Source organism: Rhinatrema bivittatum, chromosome 1 (genome assembly GCF_901001135.1).
Source record: "Rhinatrema bivittatum chromosome 1, aRhiBiv1.1, whole genome shotgun sequence".
NCBI lineage: Eukaryota > Metazoa > Chordata > Amphibia > Gymnophiona > Rhinatrematidae > Rhinatrema > Rhinatrema bivittatum.
The window spans coordinates 18,787,767-18,803,273 of NC_042615.1; the positions used below are offsets into that span (position 1 = coordinate 18,787,767).

At 49.2% G+C, this 15,507-nt stretch overlaps 1 protein-coding gene across 1 annotated transcript in view; it reads right to left on the bottom strand.

The window, feature by feature from the left end:
* Window positions 1–15,507, bottom strand: part of LOC115084798 (WD repeat-containing protein 64-like) — a 234,752-nt gene that overhangs the window by 82,506 nt on the left and 136,739 nt on the right. Inside the window, exons 21-24 of the mRNA XM_029590142.1 lie at window positions 15,042–15,100; window positions 13,377–13,518; window positions 13,236–13,275; window positions 9,519–9,607 (exon numbers count right to left, since the gene is read on the bottom strand). Coding sequence (XP_029446002.1) covers window positions 9,519–9,607; window positions 13,236–13,275; window positions 13,377–13,518; window positions 15,042–15,100 — 330 coding nt within the window. The remainder of the gene's footprint in view (window positions 1–9,518; window positions 9,608–13,235; window positions 13,276–13,376; window positions 13,519–15,041; window positions 15,101–15,507) is intronic.

Consider the following 15,507-nt stretch of genomic DNA (forward strand, 5'->3'; position numbering starts at 1 on the left):
GCTCAACAGAGATAAGGGGCTTTACATAGAACAGTGGCACATATGGAACAATATAACTGGATGACAATTTAACATAATGATAATAAATAATATAGTATAGTTTAACATTGTAATTAATAAAATTATGTAATATAATCTGTATAATTTAACTATTTAACTTGGATATAGTGACATATTAACCATGCCAAATATAAATAATAAGATAAAATGAATTTTTGAACTTAGTTGCAGAGGAAAATATAAATAATAAGATTAATTTTTAGAACTCAAAGATTGTTGTCCAGTTGCAGAGACCTGAAGGTAGGACTTGGTACGGTGACCATAATTAGGGGATACTTCTTATTTGGGAAGTCTTTCCGTCTTGGTAGGATTGTGAGTCTGGGAAGGCTTGCTGGAAAAGAAGAGTCTTTAGTCTTTTTTTGAACTCTTGATGATTGGGTTCAAGTCTTAGATTTGGGGGGAGCATGTTCCACTGGTGGGGGCCTGCTAAGGATAGCGCTCTTTTGCTCAGTGATGATTTTACTTGTTGGGCATGCAGTGTTCCTTTGTAAGCGCTTCTGATTGGTCTAGAAGATGTGTGCGGTTGGAGTTGAAAGCTTAACGTGATGGGAGCTATTTTGTTTGTCGCTTTGTGGATGATTGTGAGTACCTTATAGAGTATCCTTTGTTTAATGGGAAGCCAATGTAGGTTACTAAGGATTGGGGTGATGTGATCTTTTTTGTTAGTGCTTGTTAGAATTCTGGCAGCAGAATTCTGTACCATCTGTAATGGTTTGATCGTGTTGTTGGGTAGACCTAGTAGCAGGGAGTTGCAATAGTCGAGCTTAGATAATATAATGGATTGAAGTACTAGCCTGAAGTCGGAGGAGTAAAGGAGGGGTTTAAGTTTTTTGAGGACTTGCAGTTTGTAAAAGCAGTCCTTCGTGGTATTGTTTACGAACTTTTTTAGGTTAAGATGATTGTCAAGCCATGCTCCAAGGTCTCTGACGTCCGGTGAGAACATGTTATTAGCGTTTGGTAGAGAGAGGCTAGAAGAGATTGTGAGGGGATCCTGAGAGACAATGAGCATTTCGGTTTTATTGGCATTCAATACTAGGTTGAGGCTTGAGAGTAATTCCTTAATGGGCTGTAGGCATTCGTTCCAGTAAGTGATGGTTTTTTGAAGGGATTCTGTAATCGGGAGAAGGATTTGAATGTCGTCTGCATAGAGGTAATGGGTAAGCTTGAGGTTTGAGAGTAGGTGGCAGAGAGGGAGGAGGTAGATATTGAATAGGGTGGGAGAAAGTGAGGATCCTTGCGGGACTCCTTGCTCTGTAAGGATTGGATGCGATTCTTTGTTGTTTATCCTTACTTTGTAGAATCTGTTGCTTAGGAAGGAGTGAAACCATTTGAGAGCTGTGCCTTTGATCCCTATATTAGCTAGTTGGTCTATAAGTGTAGTATGTTTTACCGTATCAAACGCCGCAGAAAGATCAAGTAGAACCAGCAGGTAAGATTGTTTTTTCTCCAGGTTCACGAGGATGGTATCAGTGAGCGATAATAAGAGAGATTCGGTGTTTAGTCGTTTTCGGAAGCCATATTGAGCTGGAGATAGAATGTTATGATCTTCCAGATATTCTGACAGTTGCTTGTTGACAATTTTTTCCATCAGTTTGGCGATGAGTGGTAAGTTTGCAATAGGTCGGAAGTTAGCTGGGTCTGATGGAGAAGCGTTTGGTTTCTTTAGTAATGGTTTCAGGATTGCCAATTTTAACTGGTTAGGAACTAAGCCTTGAGACAGGGATGTGTTGATAATTTCTGCTATTGGTTTTGAGATGGTGTTTGGTATGGCAATGAGGAGATTTGTTGGTAATGGGTCTGATGGGTGTGAGGATGGTTTTAGTTTTTTGAGTGTATTTTCAATCTCCAGTGAAGAAGTGAGCTCGAATGAGTCCAAGCTTGTGTTTTGTTGCGGCACTGTTGTTAGATGGTGTGTTAAGGTAGGGCTATTGGATGTAATTGAATGGGTAAGGTTAGTGATTTTTGTCTTGAAGTAGTTGGCTAGTTCGTTAGCTTTGTTGAGCGCTTGGTGGTCTGGGATAGTGGGAGGAGATGGTTTGGTTAAAGAGGAGACGTAAGAAAAAAGAGCCTTTGAGTCGAAAATGAAGTTGTGTATTTTTTTTGCGTAGAATTCTTTCTTTGTTCTAAGGATCCCTTCTTTGTTCTAAGGATCTTTGTTCTAAGGATCTTTGTTCTAAGGATCCCTTTCTTTGTTCTATGGATCCCTTCTTTCTCAATCTCCGCCGTTCAAAAGCTAGGCCGCTAGACAGAAGCAATCTGCCTGATCGAAAAATACGGGACCCTGCCGAAGAAGATGGGAAAGATGACTGAGGCATAGGGGACCATCCGTGGCTAGATTCACGAGGTCCGCAAACCACGGTCTGCAAGGCCATTCCGGAGCCACTAGAATGACAGGCCCGCAATGAAGCTCGATTCTTTGGAGTACTTTGCCCACTAACGGCCAGGGAAGGAACATGTACAGAAGAATGTCGCGGGGCCAGGGAAGGACCAGGGCATCCACCCCTTCTGCGCAATGTTCCCGTCTGCGGCTAAAGAACCGAGGAGCTTTCACATTGGTCATGGTGGCCATCAGATCCAAGTGAGGGGGACCTCACCTGCGGATGATCAGGTTCATTGCTGCATCTGACAATTCCCACTCGCCTGGGTCTAACCTCTGGCGACTGAGGAAATCCACTTGAACGTTCTCCTTCCCCGCAATATGGGATGCTGCTAAGCACTCTAGGTGTCGTTCCGCCCATGCAAACAGCCTGCTGACTTCCAGAGCGACTAGGCAACTCCTGGTGCCCCCTTGTTGATTGATGTAGGCTACAGTGGTGGAATTGTCCAACAGGACCCGCAACGCCTTGTGGAGGAGTAGGGGAAGGAAAGCCTTGAGAGCCAGTCGGACCGCTCGAGCTTCCAGTCGATTGATGTGCCAGCGAGATTGGGTCAGAGACCAATACCCCTGAGCAGACTAGGTCTGGCATACAGCTCCCCAGCCAGAGAGGCTGGCGTCCATTGTTACCACGATCCACTGCGGTGTCAGAAGGGACATCCCCTTCTGAAGACGGGCAGGCGATAGCCACCACTGCAGTTCTGCAACGGTAGACTCGTAGAGCGGCAGGGGCGTCTGAAACTGTTCCAATACCAGCTTCCAGCGGGATAGCAAGGCTTTCTGTATCAGACGCATATGCACAAAAGCCCAGGGGACCAGATCGATAGTGGAGGCCATGGACCCCGGAACCTGGAGATAATCCCAGGCTGTTGGCAGAGCAAGAGAGAAAATTGCGCACTTGGCCCCTGAGTTTGAGTGATCGGACCTCCGGAAGAAACACCCTGCCTACTCGAGTGTCGAATTGCGCCCCCAGGAATTCCAATGTCTGGGAGGGTTGAAGCTTGCTCTTGGGAAAGTTGATGACCCACCCCAGAGAGGTCAGACACGACAGGACCTTGCTGACCGCCAGCTGGCAAAGAGACTTTGATTTTGCCCGGATAAGCCAATCGTCCAGATAAGGATGGACTAGGACTCTGTCTCGACGCAGGGTGACCGCCCTACCACCATTACCTTGGTGAAAGTGCGCGGTGCCATGGCAAGACCAAAGGGGAGTGCTCGAAACTGAAAATGTTGGCCAAGTATTTATTTATTTATTTTTTATTTAAAGGTTTTTATATACCGATAGCCGTTTGCACATCGTATCGGTTTACAGAAAACTAAAACTTTTTGACAGTGTCATTAAACAGAATTTTTTGGCACTGCCATTACATAGAACAGTAAACTTTGCATACAATAGATAAACATCAGCAAACAGAAGCTGGGTAACTATTTACAGGGAACAATGGTTCCTAAATTGGGAGCAGATGAAGGAAAAATTAACAAGCGTACATTGTATCTCGAACTGAAGATACCACTGGTGATTGCAGCGAATCGGGATGTGTAAGTAGGTCTCCGTCAGATCGAGCAAGGCCAAGAATTCTCTGGATCGAACTGCCGCTATCACTGCCCTCAATGTTTCCATCTGAAAATGGGGAACCTTGAGAGCCTGGTTGATGCGCTTGAGATCCAAAATTGGACAAAAGAAGCCCTCCTTTTTGGGCACGATGAAGTAAATGGAATATTGGCTGGACTGTTGTTCTTCCACTGGGACTGGGACTATGTCCCCCAATTCCAGCAGCCTGCGCAGGGTTTGTTCCACCGCAGGCCTCTTTTGACTTCCGCAGGGGGAGACCAGGTGAAGATCCGGTAGGTCTTGAGCAAATTCTAACGCGTAGCCTTTTTCTATCACCTCTAGGACCCACTGGTCCATCGTTATGGTGGCCCATTCCCCAAGAAACTGGGACAGTCGTCCACCTAAGTCTCAATCAGAGGAATGAGCCGGTCCCATCTCATTGAGAGGAGGACTTGGTGACCAAGTGTTGCTGGCTACTATCCCTGAAAGGCCGACGTCCCCAAAAGGAATGAGGCCAGGATTGAGATCGGGAAGCATTATTCCTCAGGAATGAGCCCCTTGCCCTGGTGGAAAAACAGTGTTGCCCCCTAAATCTAGTGTGAGAGGGTAAAAAGGACTTAGACTGTTTTGGGCGGTCCTCTGGTAACTTATGACCCTTATTTTCTCCCAGGGATTTGATAAGTTGCTCTAGGTCCTCACCAAAAAGCAACTGGCCCTTGAAGGGAAGGGTTCCCAACTGCACTTTGGAAGAGGCGTCCGCAGACCACTTTCTCAGCCAGAGGAGGCACCTGGCCGAGACTGCGAAGACCATTGCTTTGGCTTGTACTCGCAGAAGATCGTGCAGGAGGTCCGCCCCATACGCAATCGCTCCCTCCAAGCGATCTGCCTGCTCCGCCTCTGCAGACGAAAGGACAGGACCTCAAATATGTGTTTGAGGTAAAATTCCAACTTGCGGTCCTGGACATCCTTTAGAGCCGTAGCCCCAACCACCGGGATGGTGGTGTGTTTGGTAACCGCCATGACAGAGGAATCTACCTTGGGCATCTTAAGTAGATTCAAGCAGTCCTCAGGAAGGGGGTAGAGCTTGTCCATAGCCCTCCCCACTCAGAGTCCCGCCTCAGGGGACACCCATTCCCTAAGGAGCATCAGCTTATGCATAGGGTGAAAAGGAAAAATACATGGAAGAGCCCTGAGTCCTGCCAGGACTGGGTCCATGTTGGTAGGCATTGTGGCCGTAACCTTATCCACCGGGGGCAACTCAATTCCCAGTTCCTGCAAAATGAAGGGAATGAGCGGTTCTAGTTCCTCCTTTTGAAATAAGCGTAGCACCCAAGGATCATCCCCCTCGAGAGGGGGGGGTTAGGAAGCAGCGGGTCAACATCCGGATCTAGAATAGGGACCGCCGGCGGCTGTGGTGGATCCGAAGGCGGCGGGACCCCCGGGATCACCCTAACCGAGCCCTGGCCCTCCGGTGCCTTCGGAGGTTGCAGAGGAGAAATTTGCGGGTTTTTTGGTTGGGGGGGGGTGTCCAGGGATGGATCTTCCTCCTGCTGTAAGCTGGCTAAATAGGACTTGTGCATGAGAAGCACAAACTCCACGGAGAAACAAGACTTAGACTTCCCGGGGGGAGGAAGGGGTAGGAGGGGGGGGGGGGGGTAGGGAAAGGTCAGGCACCTCCTCCGGGGCATGAAGGGGGCTCAAATCCAGAGGAGAAACTAAAACAATTGGGCTCACCTTTCTCCTGCACATCCGATTCTGCATTTGAGCCTGCTTCCAAGATGGCTGCCATTCCCGCGATTTTCCGGGCCGGGAACGGCCTGGCCACGTGGCGGGGAACTCGCCCCCGGGTCGCTGTGGGCGAGGGGAACGATGAGGGACCCTCCCCACCCGGTAGGCACTCTGAAGAGAGGCCTCCGCAGGAAAAACGTGTGGCAGACTCTCCACATGCTTTACAGGCTCTGGAACGCAGCATCAGCGCTGAAGAAAATAAAATCGCTAAAAAAGTAAAAACAGCTGAGCTGTGCAGGGCTGAAGTCGGTCAGCGGAGGCAGCGACTGAACTCTGCACGCTGCCGGAGCTGTCCACAGTTCTTAAAAAGTAACAAATACAGTCCCTGCTTGTACCTTTTTTTTTTTTTTTTTTTTTTTTTTTTAAACCGCTCAGCTAAGCCAGGGGAAAACACTCCCTGAGAGGGTAGTGTTTTACAGGGGACAGCTAGATAATGGGGGAGGGACTGGACCTTGTAAAGGCTTTGCCTATATCCTTGTAAAGGCTTTGCCTATATATCCTTTGGTTGTAAGTTATCTGTAAACCGGCACGATGTGCAAACGGTTGCCGGTATATAAAACAAAATAAATAAATAAAATAAAATAAACCACCAGCATCAACCCAGATGGTCACCGGGAAAAGGGGGCCTAGGATGGGCAAGCTCCAGTCTAGGCTCCCAGCAGAGCGAAGAGACCAAACTGTCTCTGTGAGGAAAAAAAGGTAGAAAACTTTCAAAGTCCTCTTTTTTTTTTTTTTTAAACAAGAATTTAATAATTGCTTGATCCAGACCAAAAGTAAAGAAAATCCTCTCAGGGAAACTAAGGGAAGAAGAAGAAGGGGAAGCTGCCTGCACCTGCTGGAGACAGACGAATACTGAAGGGGTGCAGGGTAGGCTCTGTCTTGATATAGGATACCCTCACAGTTTTGGTCTGTCTCCACCTGCTGGACAGGAGGCTCAACCCACGGTCTGGACTGATCCGGGTACGTACAGGGAACTAGAATTTATCCAGTTAAGTTAGGGGCGTTCCGGGGGCGTTACTGAGAGAAGTTGAGTTAGCCGGCTAAGTCTGGTCAGGCCAAAGAGCTGTATTCAGTAGTGGAGCCACACTATTCAATATACCTCCAAAATTAGCTGGAGATGTTTATCCAGCTAACTTTGCTAGCCAGACTGTGTCTGAATATTTCCTGATTTTTAAAGCATAGTTCTGGAAAGAGCACATTCCACAATCCTATCCGCTCTTGGTGAGGAGTGAGACTACCCAGGGAAGCCTCTATGTGCAGGCGCTTAACCGATATCCGGAGCCAAAGGTAATGCAGGGGCAATTACAGATTTATGATTTTATGTGTATTTTATTTGCACTGTTATGTTTTAATTATTTACTTATGTAAACTCTGTTATCGACGCTGAACAATCTATAGGATGTAGAATGTTTAAATTAAGTCATTAGATACATAATAATGGCCACTGGCCAGGGTACCAGAGCTATTGGCACACGGGATAAGGGCTTGAAAGCAGTGCTGCATCCGAGTTTGAGCCCCGGCCCCAAGGAAGAAATCCCCAAAGAAGTGGCAAACAGTGCCAGTTCCTAGCCCTGGGTCCACTTGAGCTGAAAGCCTAAACTAGCAGGAGGAAGCTAATGAGTAAAAAAAAAAAAAAAAGAGAAAATCAAGAAATAAGGACAAAAAAAGGTTTTAAAAAAAAGTCATATATTTTAAGGGGTTTTCTTTTTTTTTTTTTAAATTGCAGGTTTCTACTATCAGTTAATGCCTAATGAATCTGGCTACTGCTTGGTCAGTATTTAATGTTCCTTTTATCTTCCCTTTTCTCTAAATCAATGCTTTTTCAATCTGCATCTTAGGAACCTACAAAGAAATCAAAACAAGGGATAGAAATACCACCAGATCAAATAAATTCAAAACAAGGCATGGTACATTAACTCATCTGCCTTAAAAATTTAACTCAGTCTAGTAGACAGAGCGTGATTGCTGCGCAGGAGGGATCAGAAGTAAGAGAAACCAGCTTCTGCCAGCCTTGTACGGATCCCACCCCCTATACCTGCTGCTATAGAACAAGTGTCCAGGTGAGGAAAACACACACTTAAATAGATTACAGATTTACAAACTCAAGGCCCAATATTCGTGTTTCAGAAAGGATGATTCCTGGTACTAAACATATCAGAAATGCCGGGAATCCTTGCTGTGTTCTAGTGCTGCCAGGATTCCTGCATATCCTGCCCTTCATCCTCCTACAAAGCTCCCAAGGGTCTCGCTGTCTGGATGCAGACCTTGGCCAGTCCTGCTGTGTTTGGGGGGGGGGGGAGGGTTCACATAAATCCCAGAGCATTGTGGGATTCATGATCTCGCTTTTTCCATTTGAAATGGGCACCAGGAGGAGTTGTCAACAGCCAAGAGTCACCTAAACCCTCCCTTCAGAAACTGGACCTCGTGTTGCTCTGCCTCCTGCACAAATTATTGCATCTCCTCCATGCAGGGGACAGGGAAAGGGAAGATGTGACCCACAGAGAAAGGGAACTTGGGAAGCCTTATGCTGGCTGAGTAGAAAAGCAATGGCAGGGGGGAGCACTGTAATTACTCCTTCTCACCACTAGAGGGGGCACAAGCCATACTCCTTCCTCTTCAACAATTTCTCAGCCCTAAGCCCATGAACACAAGCAATTCCAACATATTTATTCACATTTAGTTAGGAGGAAATGTCTTACCTGGGCCTAGAACCTACAATTGTTTGGCCTATAGCCAGCAGCTGTATGGATCAGCCAAAGAGAAGCCTGCCTGCCAACCTCTGCAGGTGAAGCTCGATTAACCTCTCTCAGCTGCTGTTATTACATTCTCCACTAGAGGGAGCCTCCACTAAAGTTTGCTGTGATTTAGAAAAAATGCCGAACCTTCCTCTGAATGGGGGGGGTGACATCCTGCTAGTACATATATGACCAGTAATTACCTTGTAGCAATTACAGATGACACTGTCAGGTTATTGTATTTTTAAAATGTTTCAAGCAGGGCCCCTGCAATTATTTTGTACCTTGGGAACAGATAAGCAACAAAGAACCATAGATTACCTCCCAGTTTCTGGATCCAGCTGCTATGAACTGACAAAGATATGATAGAGCACTCTGGAGGGAGAGCTGCAAAGGGCAGGGTAAGGTTCTGAATGGGAGGCCAGACTAGGGGGAGAAACACTTCTGATCTTCATCAGCTGTAGAGGGGGATGGGTGGGATCAAGGTATTGGGGGAGGGGGAAGGGCTTCTGATCTTCATTGGCTGCAGGGAGGGGTGAGGGAGAGATTTCAAGCTTCAGGTGGGGTTTGCAAAGGGTCAGGGCTTCTGGTGGTTGCGAGGCAGGGGATTTATGAAGCGTCAGGGCTCCAGGGGTGGAAATGGGGCTCTGGGACAAGTAACATTTGCAATGGCAAATGTACCTGATTATATTATAGCCAGCTTGGATGTGGCTGAGAGTTTGCCGGATAAACCACAGTTGGCTAGATTTAAGCTGGGCCTCTACGTGACATGTCCAGGGCCTGAGCTTTCTAGATTGTTAGCTGCCTGGAGCTCGGCAAGGTGCAATCGGGTGAATCTTATTTCCAGACAGCACTGGCAATTCTCTCTGATGCAACCAGGACCCAGTTCTGTGACTGTACTCACTATGGCAAACATACCTCAGCCATCCCCAGCACCGGCACCAAGGATGCCGAGGCTCACAGCCAGAGCCTCATTACCTGACGCTTGCACTGCCTCTCTTACACCTACCGACGTGTTCCCCTTTCAAGCTCCAGAGCCGCACGGTGCAGTCCAGTGAGGAGGTGAGACACAGCCCTTGTTCGCTTACCAGGCTGATGCTGCCGGAGAGAGACACACACACATGCAGATTAAATTCAGACACTGTGACCCAGCCGAAGCCCATCACCATCATCCTGGAGCAGTGAGGCAATGCATTGGGGAAATCTATCAAAAAGACCACGCACGCTGATACACAAGCAGGACGGGGGATGCTAGCACGCAGGCATGCGGCGCTCTCTTTCCGAGTGCTGGTTTTATAAAACAGTACCCTACAATTCTCAAGCTTTACCCTGGTTTTGGATATTGTTTTGGCCTCTACTACTTCCCCTTCAAGGCTGAATTAGGGTATGGCCCTGATTTCTTTCCCATTAGTGTATGAAATATACCTCCCCTGCAGCTCACAGAGTGCAGCACACTCCTGTCAGAAAGTACCTGGGATCTCTCAGGCTTATTTTAAATCTGCCAGCTGAGTGTGTCCCCAGAACCCATGGAGTTTAACCCAGGAAGAAAAACAGGGCAGCTCTGCTAGAGAGGAGGGCTGCTGCATAACCCAATGGTCCTCTCTCCCTCCCACCCACTGTAAATGGTGCAGCAACCTTAGGAAGAGAAGAAGCTTCCTCCCTCTGGGAGCTTTACAAACACCCCAGTAGGTAGTGGGACCCCAGATGGGGTCACAGACTTTCAGCTGGGATCACAAGCACCTCAAACAGCAGCACGCTTCAGCTGCCAGCAGCAACGTTCGTAGCGGAAGTCAGCCTGGGGCCTGTGAGCCAGCACACACTCACGAGCTCTGAGGTGGCACTGCTCCTGCATGATTTTCTGTGGTAAAATAGAGAGCAGGGCCCGTGAGCCAGCACACACTCACGAGCTCTGAGGTGGCACTGCTCCTGCATGAGTTTCTGTGGTAAAATAGGGACCAGGGCCTGTGAGCCAGCACACACTCACGAGCTCTGAGGTGGCACTGCTCCTGCATGAGTTTCTGTGGTAAAATAGGGAGCAGGGCCTGTGAGCCAGCACACACTCACGAGCTCTGAGGTGGCACTGCTCTTGCATGAGTTTCTGTGGTAAAATAGGGAGCAGGGCATGTGAGCCAGCACACACTCACGAGCTCTGAGGTGGCACTGCTCCTGCATGAGTTTCTGTGGTAAAATAGGGACCAGGGCCTGTGAGCTTGCACTGGTTCACAGGCCCCATGCTGACTCCATTAGTAATGCTGCTGCCACTTGCAAATCACCATCCATGAAAGGAGGGGAGGGCTGCGGGTGCACGTTCCAGTGGAGATTGCCACTCTTCCTCTCTCTTTACACCATCACCTTTCACCCAAGAGAAAAATGTTGCCCCCTGTCAGCAGCCTGCCCTCTCTTCCCACAAGTTGTCACGCATCTATGGCATAGGCTTGATAGGGAAATGCTGCTGCTGATCCCTGGCCAGGGGGCTGTCTAGAGAAGGGGGCGGTATGAAGAGAAGGATAGGATGCAGGAGGGATTTGAGGGTTGGATCAGCTGGAGAGGAAATGTCTGTGGAGAGAGGGCAATGAAAGAAGACTGACTGGGGGGTGTAAGCGAGAAGTGAGAGGGGATCTGCAGGGGAGGATGTCAGAGAAGGACTGGAGGGGAGAAGGTGAGAGGGAAGGAGATGACAGAATCAGCGAGGGGGGTGGGCTGGGGAGAGGAGGATCCGAGACAGCGGTGGAGGCTGAGAGAGAGGATGGTTAGAGAGGGTGGAGGGTGTGATGGGGAGTGATTGTTGGAGGAGGGGGACCACACCCCCTGATAATTTGTTTTGCTTGTCCTGGGGGGGAGGGGGAGTCATGTGAATTTTTCAAGTGCTAAAATGGGGTCACATTGCCTAAAAGTTTGGGAAGCCCTGCTTTTAAGTTTAGAGAGGGACGGGACACAGTTTAGGGAACAGAGAAAAAGAGGCAGAGGGGAAAAGGACAGAGGCAGAGGGAAGAAGCTGAAGGGGGCACATGGAGAGAGCTTCAGTGAGCAGAGGAGAAGGAGAGATGGACGGCAGGGCTCAGGTAGGGAAAGCCCAGACTGAAGCCCTACGTGAAGGAGCGGCAGAAGACGCGAGGGCGGTAACAAGCTGTAGTGTGGAAAGAGGAAGGGAGAGAAGGGCGAGCAGATAATGAGGAGAGAGAGCAGCAGGGGCAAGTGATCTATTAAGAAAGCGAGGCCTGATAGTGTGGACACTGAGGCTCCTCTCCTGCAGGGAGAGCAGAAATCATGGTAAGAGTGAAGTTCTTCCCACCCGCTAATCTCATGCTGAGTTCTGTGAACCAGGTACAGAGCTTGGTGCTTTTTCTCTCAGCTGCAGTCTTCTTATCAAACTGACTCTCAAAATGCTTCCAAATGAGTAAGCATGGGCCTTTATTACTGCAGCACCTAAAAATGTACCAGAACCAGAAGCAATTAAATGCATCGAGGTTGGGGCAGTGACTAAAGCACAGGGGTTTGGCTGAAGATCAGAGCTGAAGGCGCTCCTGGGGGTATTTACAGAACTAAGCGTGGGGACAGAAGCAGCAGCAGTGGGGCTGGAGGCCTGCACAAGCTGGAAAAGAGGAGGCAATAACACTGGTGTCAGCTGGAAGCAAGGAAGGAGCCTGCACAGACTGGAAATGAGCTGGGAGAGGGTGGGAGCGGTGGGAGTCTGGTGGTGCCTGAATGAGAGAGGTAAGACAGCGAGCTCGATGGAAGGTAGAACAAAAGCTGGAGGCCCAATATTCAGTTGCCGGATCGCCAGATACGCAGCACTTATCCCACTATCCAGCAGCCACTGAATGTCCGGAGTCACTTGTCCGGCTAGCCGGCTAACTCGGGGTGGGCAATGGGCGGATCAGGATGGCACTACTTAGCCAGATAACTTATCCGGCTAAGTAGCAACTTCTGCACGGACCGTGCCGCTGAATATCCTTGTAACTTAGCCAGATAAGTGTTATGAACGTCTACCCTCAGGGATCTTGCTAAAGGGGAAGAGGGGGGAGCGAACAAAAAGCTAAGGGTCTTGCCCGGGTTGGGGGAAAGAACTGACGGGGACAGCAGAGAGAGAGCTGGGGAGGGTCTCAGGTTTTGTGGTGGGCAGACACAGAAAGCTGGGGTCTTGTTGAGGGAAGCAGAGAGAGCTGGGGAGTAGGGGGGGGGAGAGAGAAAGCTGGTGGGCGACAGGCAGGAGGAAGTCAGAGCCTGTGACGAGGGGGGTGGAAGCAAACAAAGTGAGCTGAGGGCCTTGCTAAGGGGGACAGGGGAGAAAGAGAATGAGGGGGAGAGGTTTGAGCCTGTGAGGGTAAAGTGATGAGGGGAGGAGGAGGTGGCAAGTGAACTGGTGGGATTGACGCGAGGGGAAGGAGAGATCTGGGGAGGGTCGCTGAGCCTGGCGAAGGGCGAGAGCAATCATGATGGGAAAATTCTGCACAAAAACAATTAAAAATCTGCACCTTTGAGTAATTAATTTATAATACAAAAAAGTTAATTACTCAAAGATAGTGATTATATCTGAAGAAATGAGTTCTGCAGAATTTGTGCTTTCCAGTGCAGGGCAGGAGATTGGCTGAAAGTCAGGAGCTGGCGGAGCTGCAAGGGATGCACATTTATGTAAAGACTTCTAATAGTAACTATTTATGTGCACAGGGGGTCCCCATTCCTGGGACAGCCCAATCCCTTTCCCTCCTGGATGGGTTGACGTTACCTTGTGATGTTGCAGCTGTGGGCTCTCCAGGTCCGGAGCACTGCATAGAGGAGTTAAAACAATGAGGCTTATTAAGCTGGTGAGGTACATGATGGCACCTTGAATTACATTCCATATTGCAGCTGAAAGGCAGAGGCTTACGGGCTGGAGCCTGCGCTTCTGGCCCATGATGCGCATACTCGGATATGTGCCAGATGTACACATGGCCGAGCAGGTCAGCAGCGCCCAGCAGAGAGTCGTCAGCGTTGGTGGCTATGTCACAGATGACGGATCTGTATAGAGACTGGAAGCAGAGAGAGCCAAGGTCATGGTACATGTCACTAAGGGGTGAAGCTTGTGCCAGTGACAGCACACCATGAAGCAATCAGCAGCCTCATCCAAGCTTTTCAGAAAAACCAGGCTGGGCTGAACTTTCCTTTTTTTTTTTTTACCTGGAGCCCGATAGTGATATTACACCTCTAGCAAGCGCCTACTCGTCTACTGCCACAGAGAGCAGAAATCACGTTAATTAGATCAAGGAGCATGTAGGTGGGTAGTTAAACCCTGTACCCGAGCAGTGACTGCATGTTTCTGAGTATTACCAGCATTCTGCAAAGCAAATATAAATTCGAATTTTATTATTTGAGTACCAGTTACTGGATGTCTCCTCACCGTGGGCAGCAGTGTTAGGAGTGAAGAGGCCAGTATTCAGCTAAAGACAGCCGGATAACTTGTTGCGTATGTTCAGCTGGAAGTGTCTGGCTGAATGTTACCTGCTTAAAGTTATCCAACTACATATAGGCAGATAACTTAAAAAAAACCCTAACCGGAGAATTAGTGATGGGAATCTTACTTCTTCCCACAACCCCTCATCAAATTTCAGAGATGCACCTCACATCCCATAATAAGAACCCTTCTCTGCTGCTGAGCCTTCCCCTCCCCCACACACTTCATTAGAGCTGATGCCGCCAGGCCCTCCCACCCTCACCCCCACTATCCACCTAAAGTGGCTTCCGCACCCTCCCCCCTCCCCCAACCCTAAAAATCCCTACCGGGAGCAGGGGTCCGAACTTGACCGCTCCCGGCGATGCCCCTCGCGGCCTGCGTCAAAGCCGCGCTGGAACTTCTGAGCAGTCCTAAAGTCAGCCTGAGAGCTGCCGAAAAATATCCCAGAAGATAACAGAAGCAGCGGAGCCCCCCCTGCGGTAGCAGGCCGAGGCGCCCCCGATCCCCAGATATAATCCGCAGTAGAGACCAGAGCCAGGCCTCCCTCCTGTCCCCCCAAATCCACCTCCACCCCCACCCCCCAACCTCCAAAAGTGCTAGCCTGTGCCAGTGGGAGAAGGAGTGGCTTTTCTTCTCCTGCTGGCCTGAGTTCAGCTCAGAGCTGTACCAGCACTTAATATTCGGTTATTCAATCAGCTGGCCACTGGTTGGCCCCGTCACTGATGGCTGTCGGTGAAAGGAGCGACCCCATTGCTCAGAGCTCGACTTCAAATTTAATGCCTTGCACGGTTCAAACGCAGCCATTCAGCGAGGAGGGAGAGGGGAGACACCTTGGGAGGGTGGGTGAGTACCGCAGAGGCTGCTTAGTCAACCTGCGTTTTATGATTTTACAGCTTTCGATAAGCCAGCCAGCAGCAAAGTTACCCCGAGCGAGTATATTCAGCAAGAGACTTGTCCTACTGAACATCTGGCAGAGGCCATCTGGGTGACTTTATCCGGATAACTTTCCCGCTGGCCGCGTGACTGAATGTTGATCTTAAACCAATTAAGACCAGCGTTAAAATAATGCAAACTTCTGAGAAAGTGAAGGCAAGTCCTTACCCCAGGGAAGCAAGCGAACAGGGTCCCTTCTCTGAACGTATTCCAGAAAGCAACGTAACCTGGAAAAGACGCGAGGAGTCAGGTGGTCTGTGAACCGTGCCCCCCTCCCCGCCGCCTCAAGGCACTGCGGGGCCGATGCAATAACTGGGCACAGAAAACGGGCGCTCCGTTTTCCTAACACGCGCCCAGCCATCTCTCCTGGGTCCACGATTCAATATTTAAATGAGGGGGGGTGGCACTAAAAACGAGGCGCTAGGATCAAATGTGCGTCCCCAGCGCCTCGCCGGCATCAGGCACACAGGAGAGGTAGCTGTCAAGCGGTTTGGGAGAACGGACGCTCAGTCTACGAGCGTAGACATGCACATGACACATAGCCTGGTGACCATGACGGTGGTCATGGCCTGGACCGTGTATCTTGTGTGTATGTTGGACGTCCAGAAAAATTTTTTTTTTTTTTAAATACTGC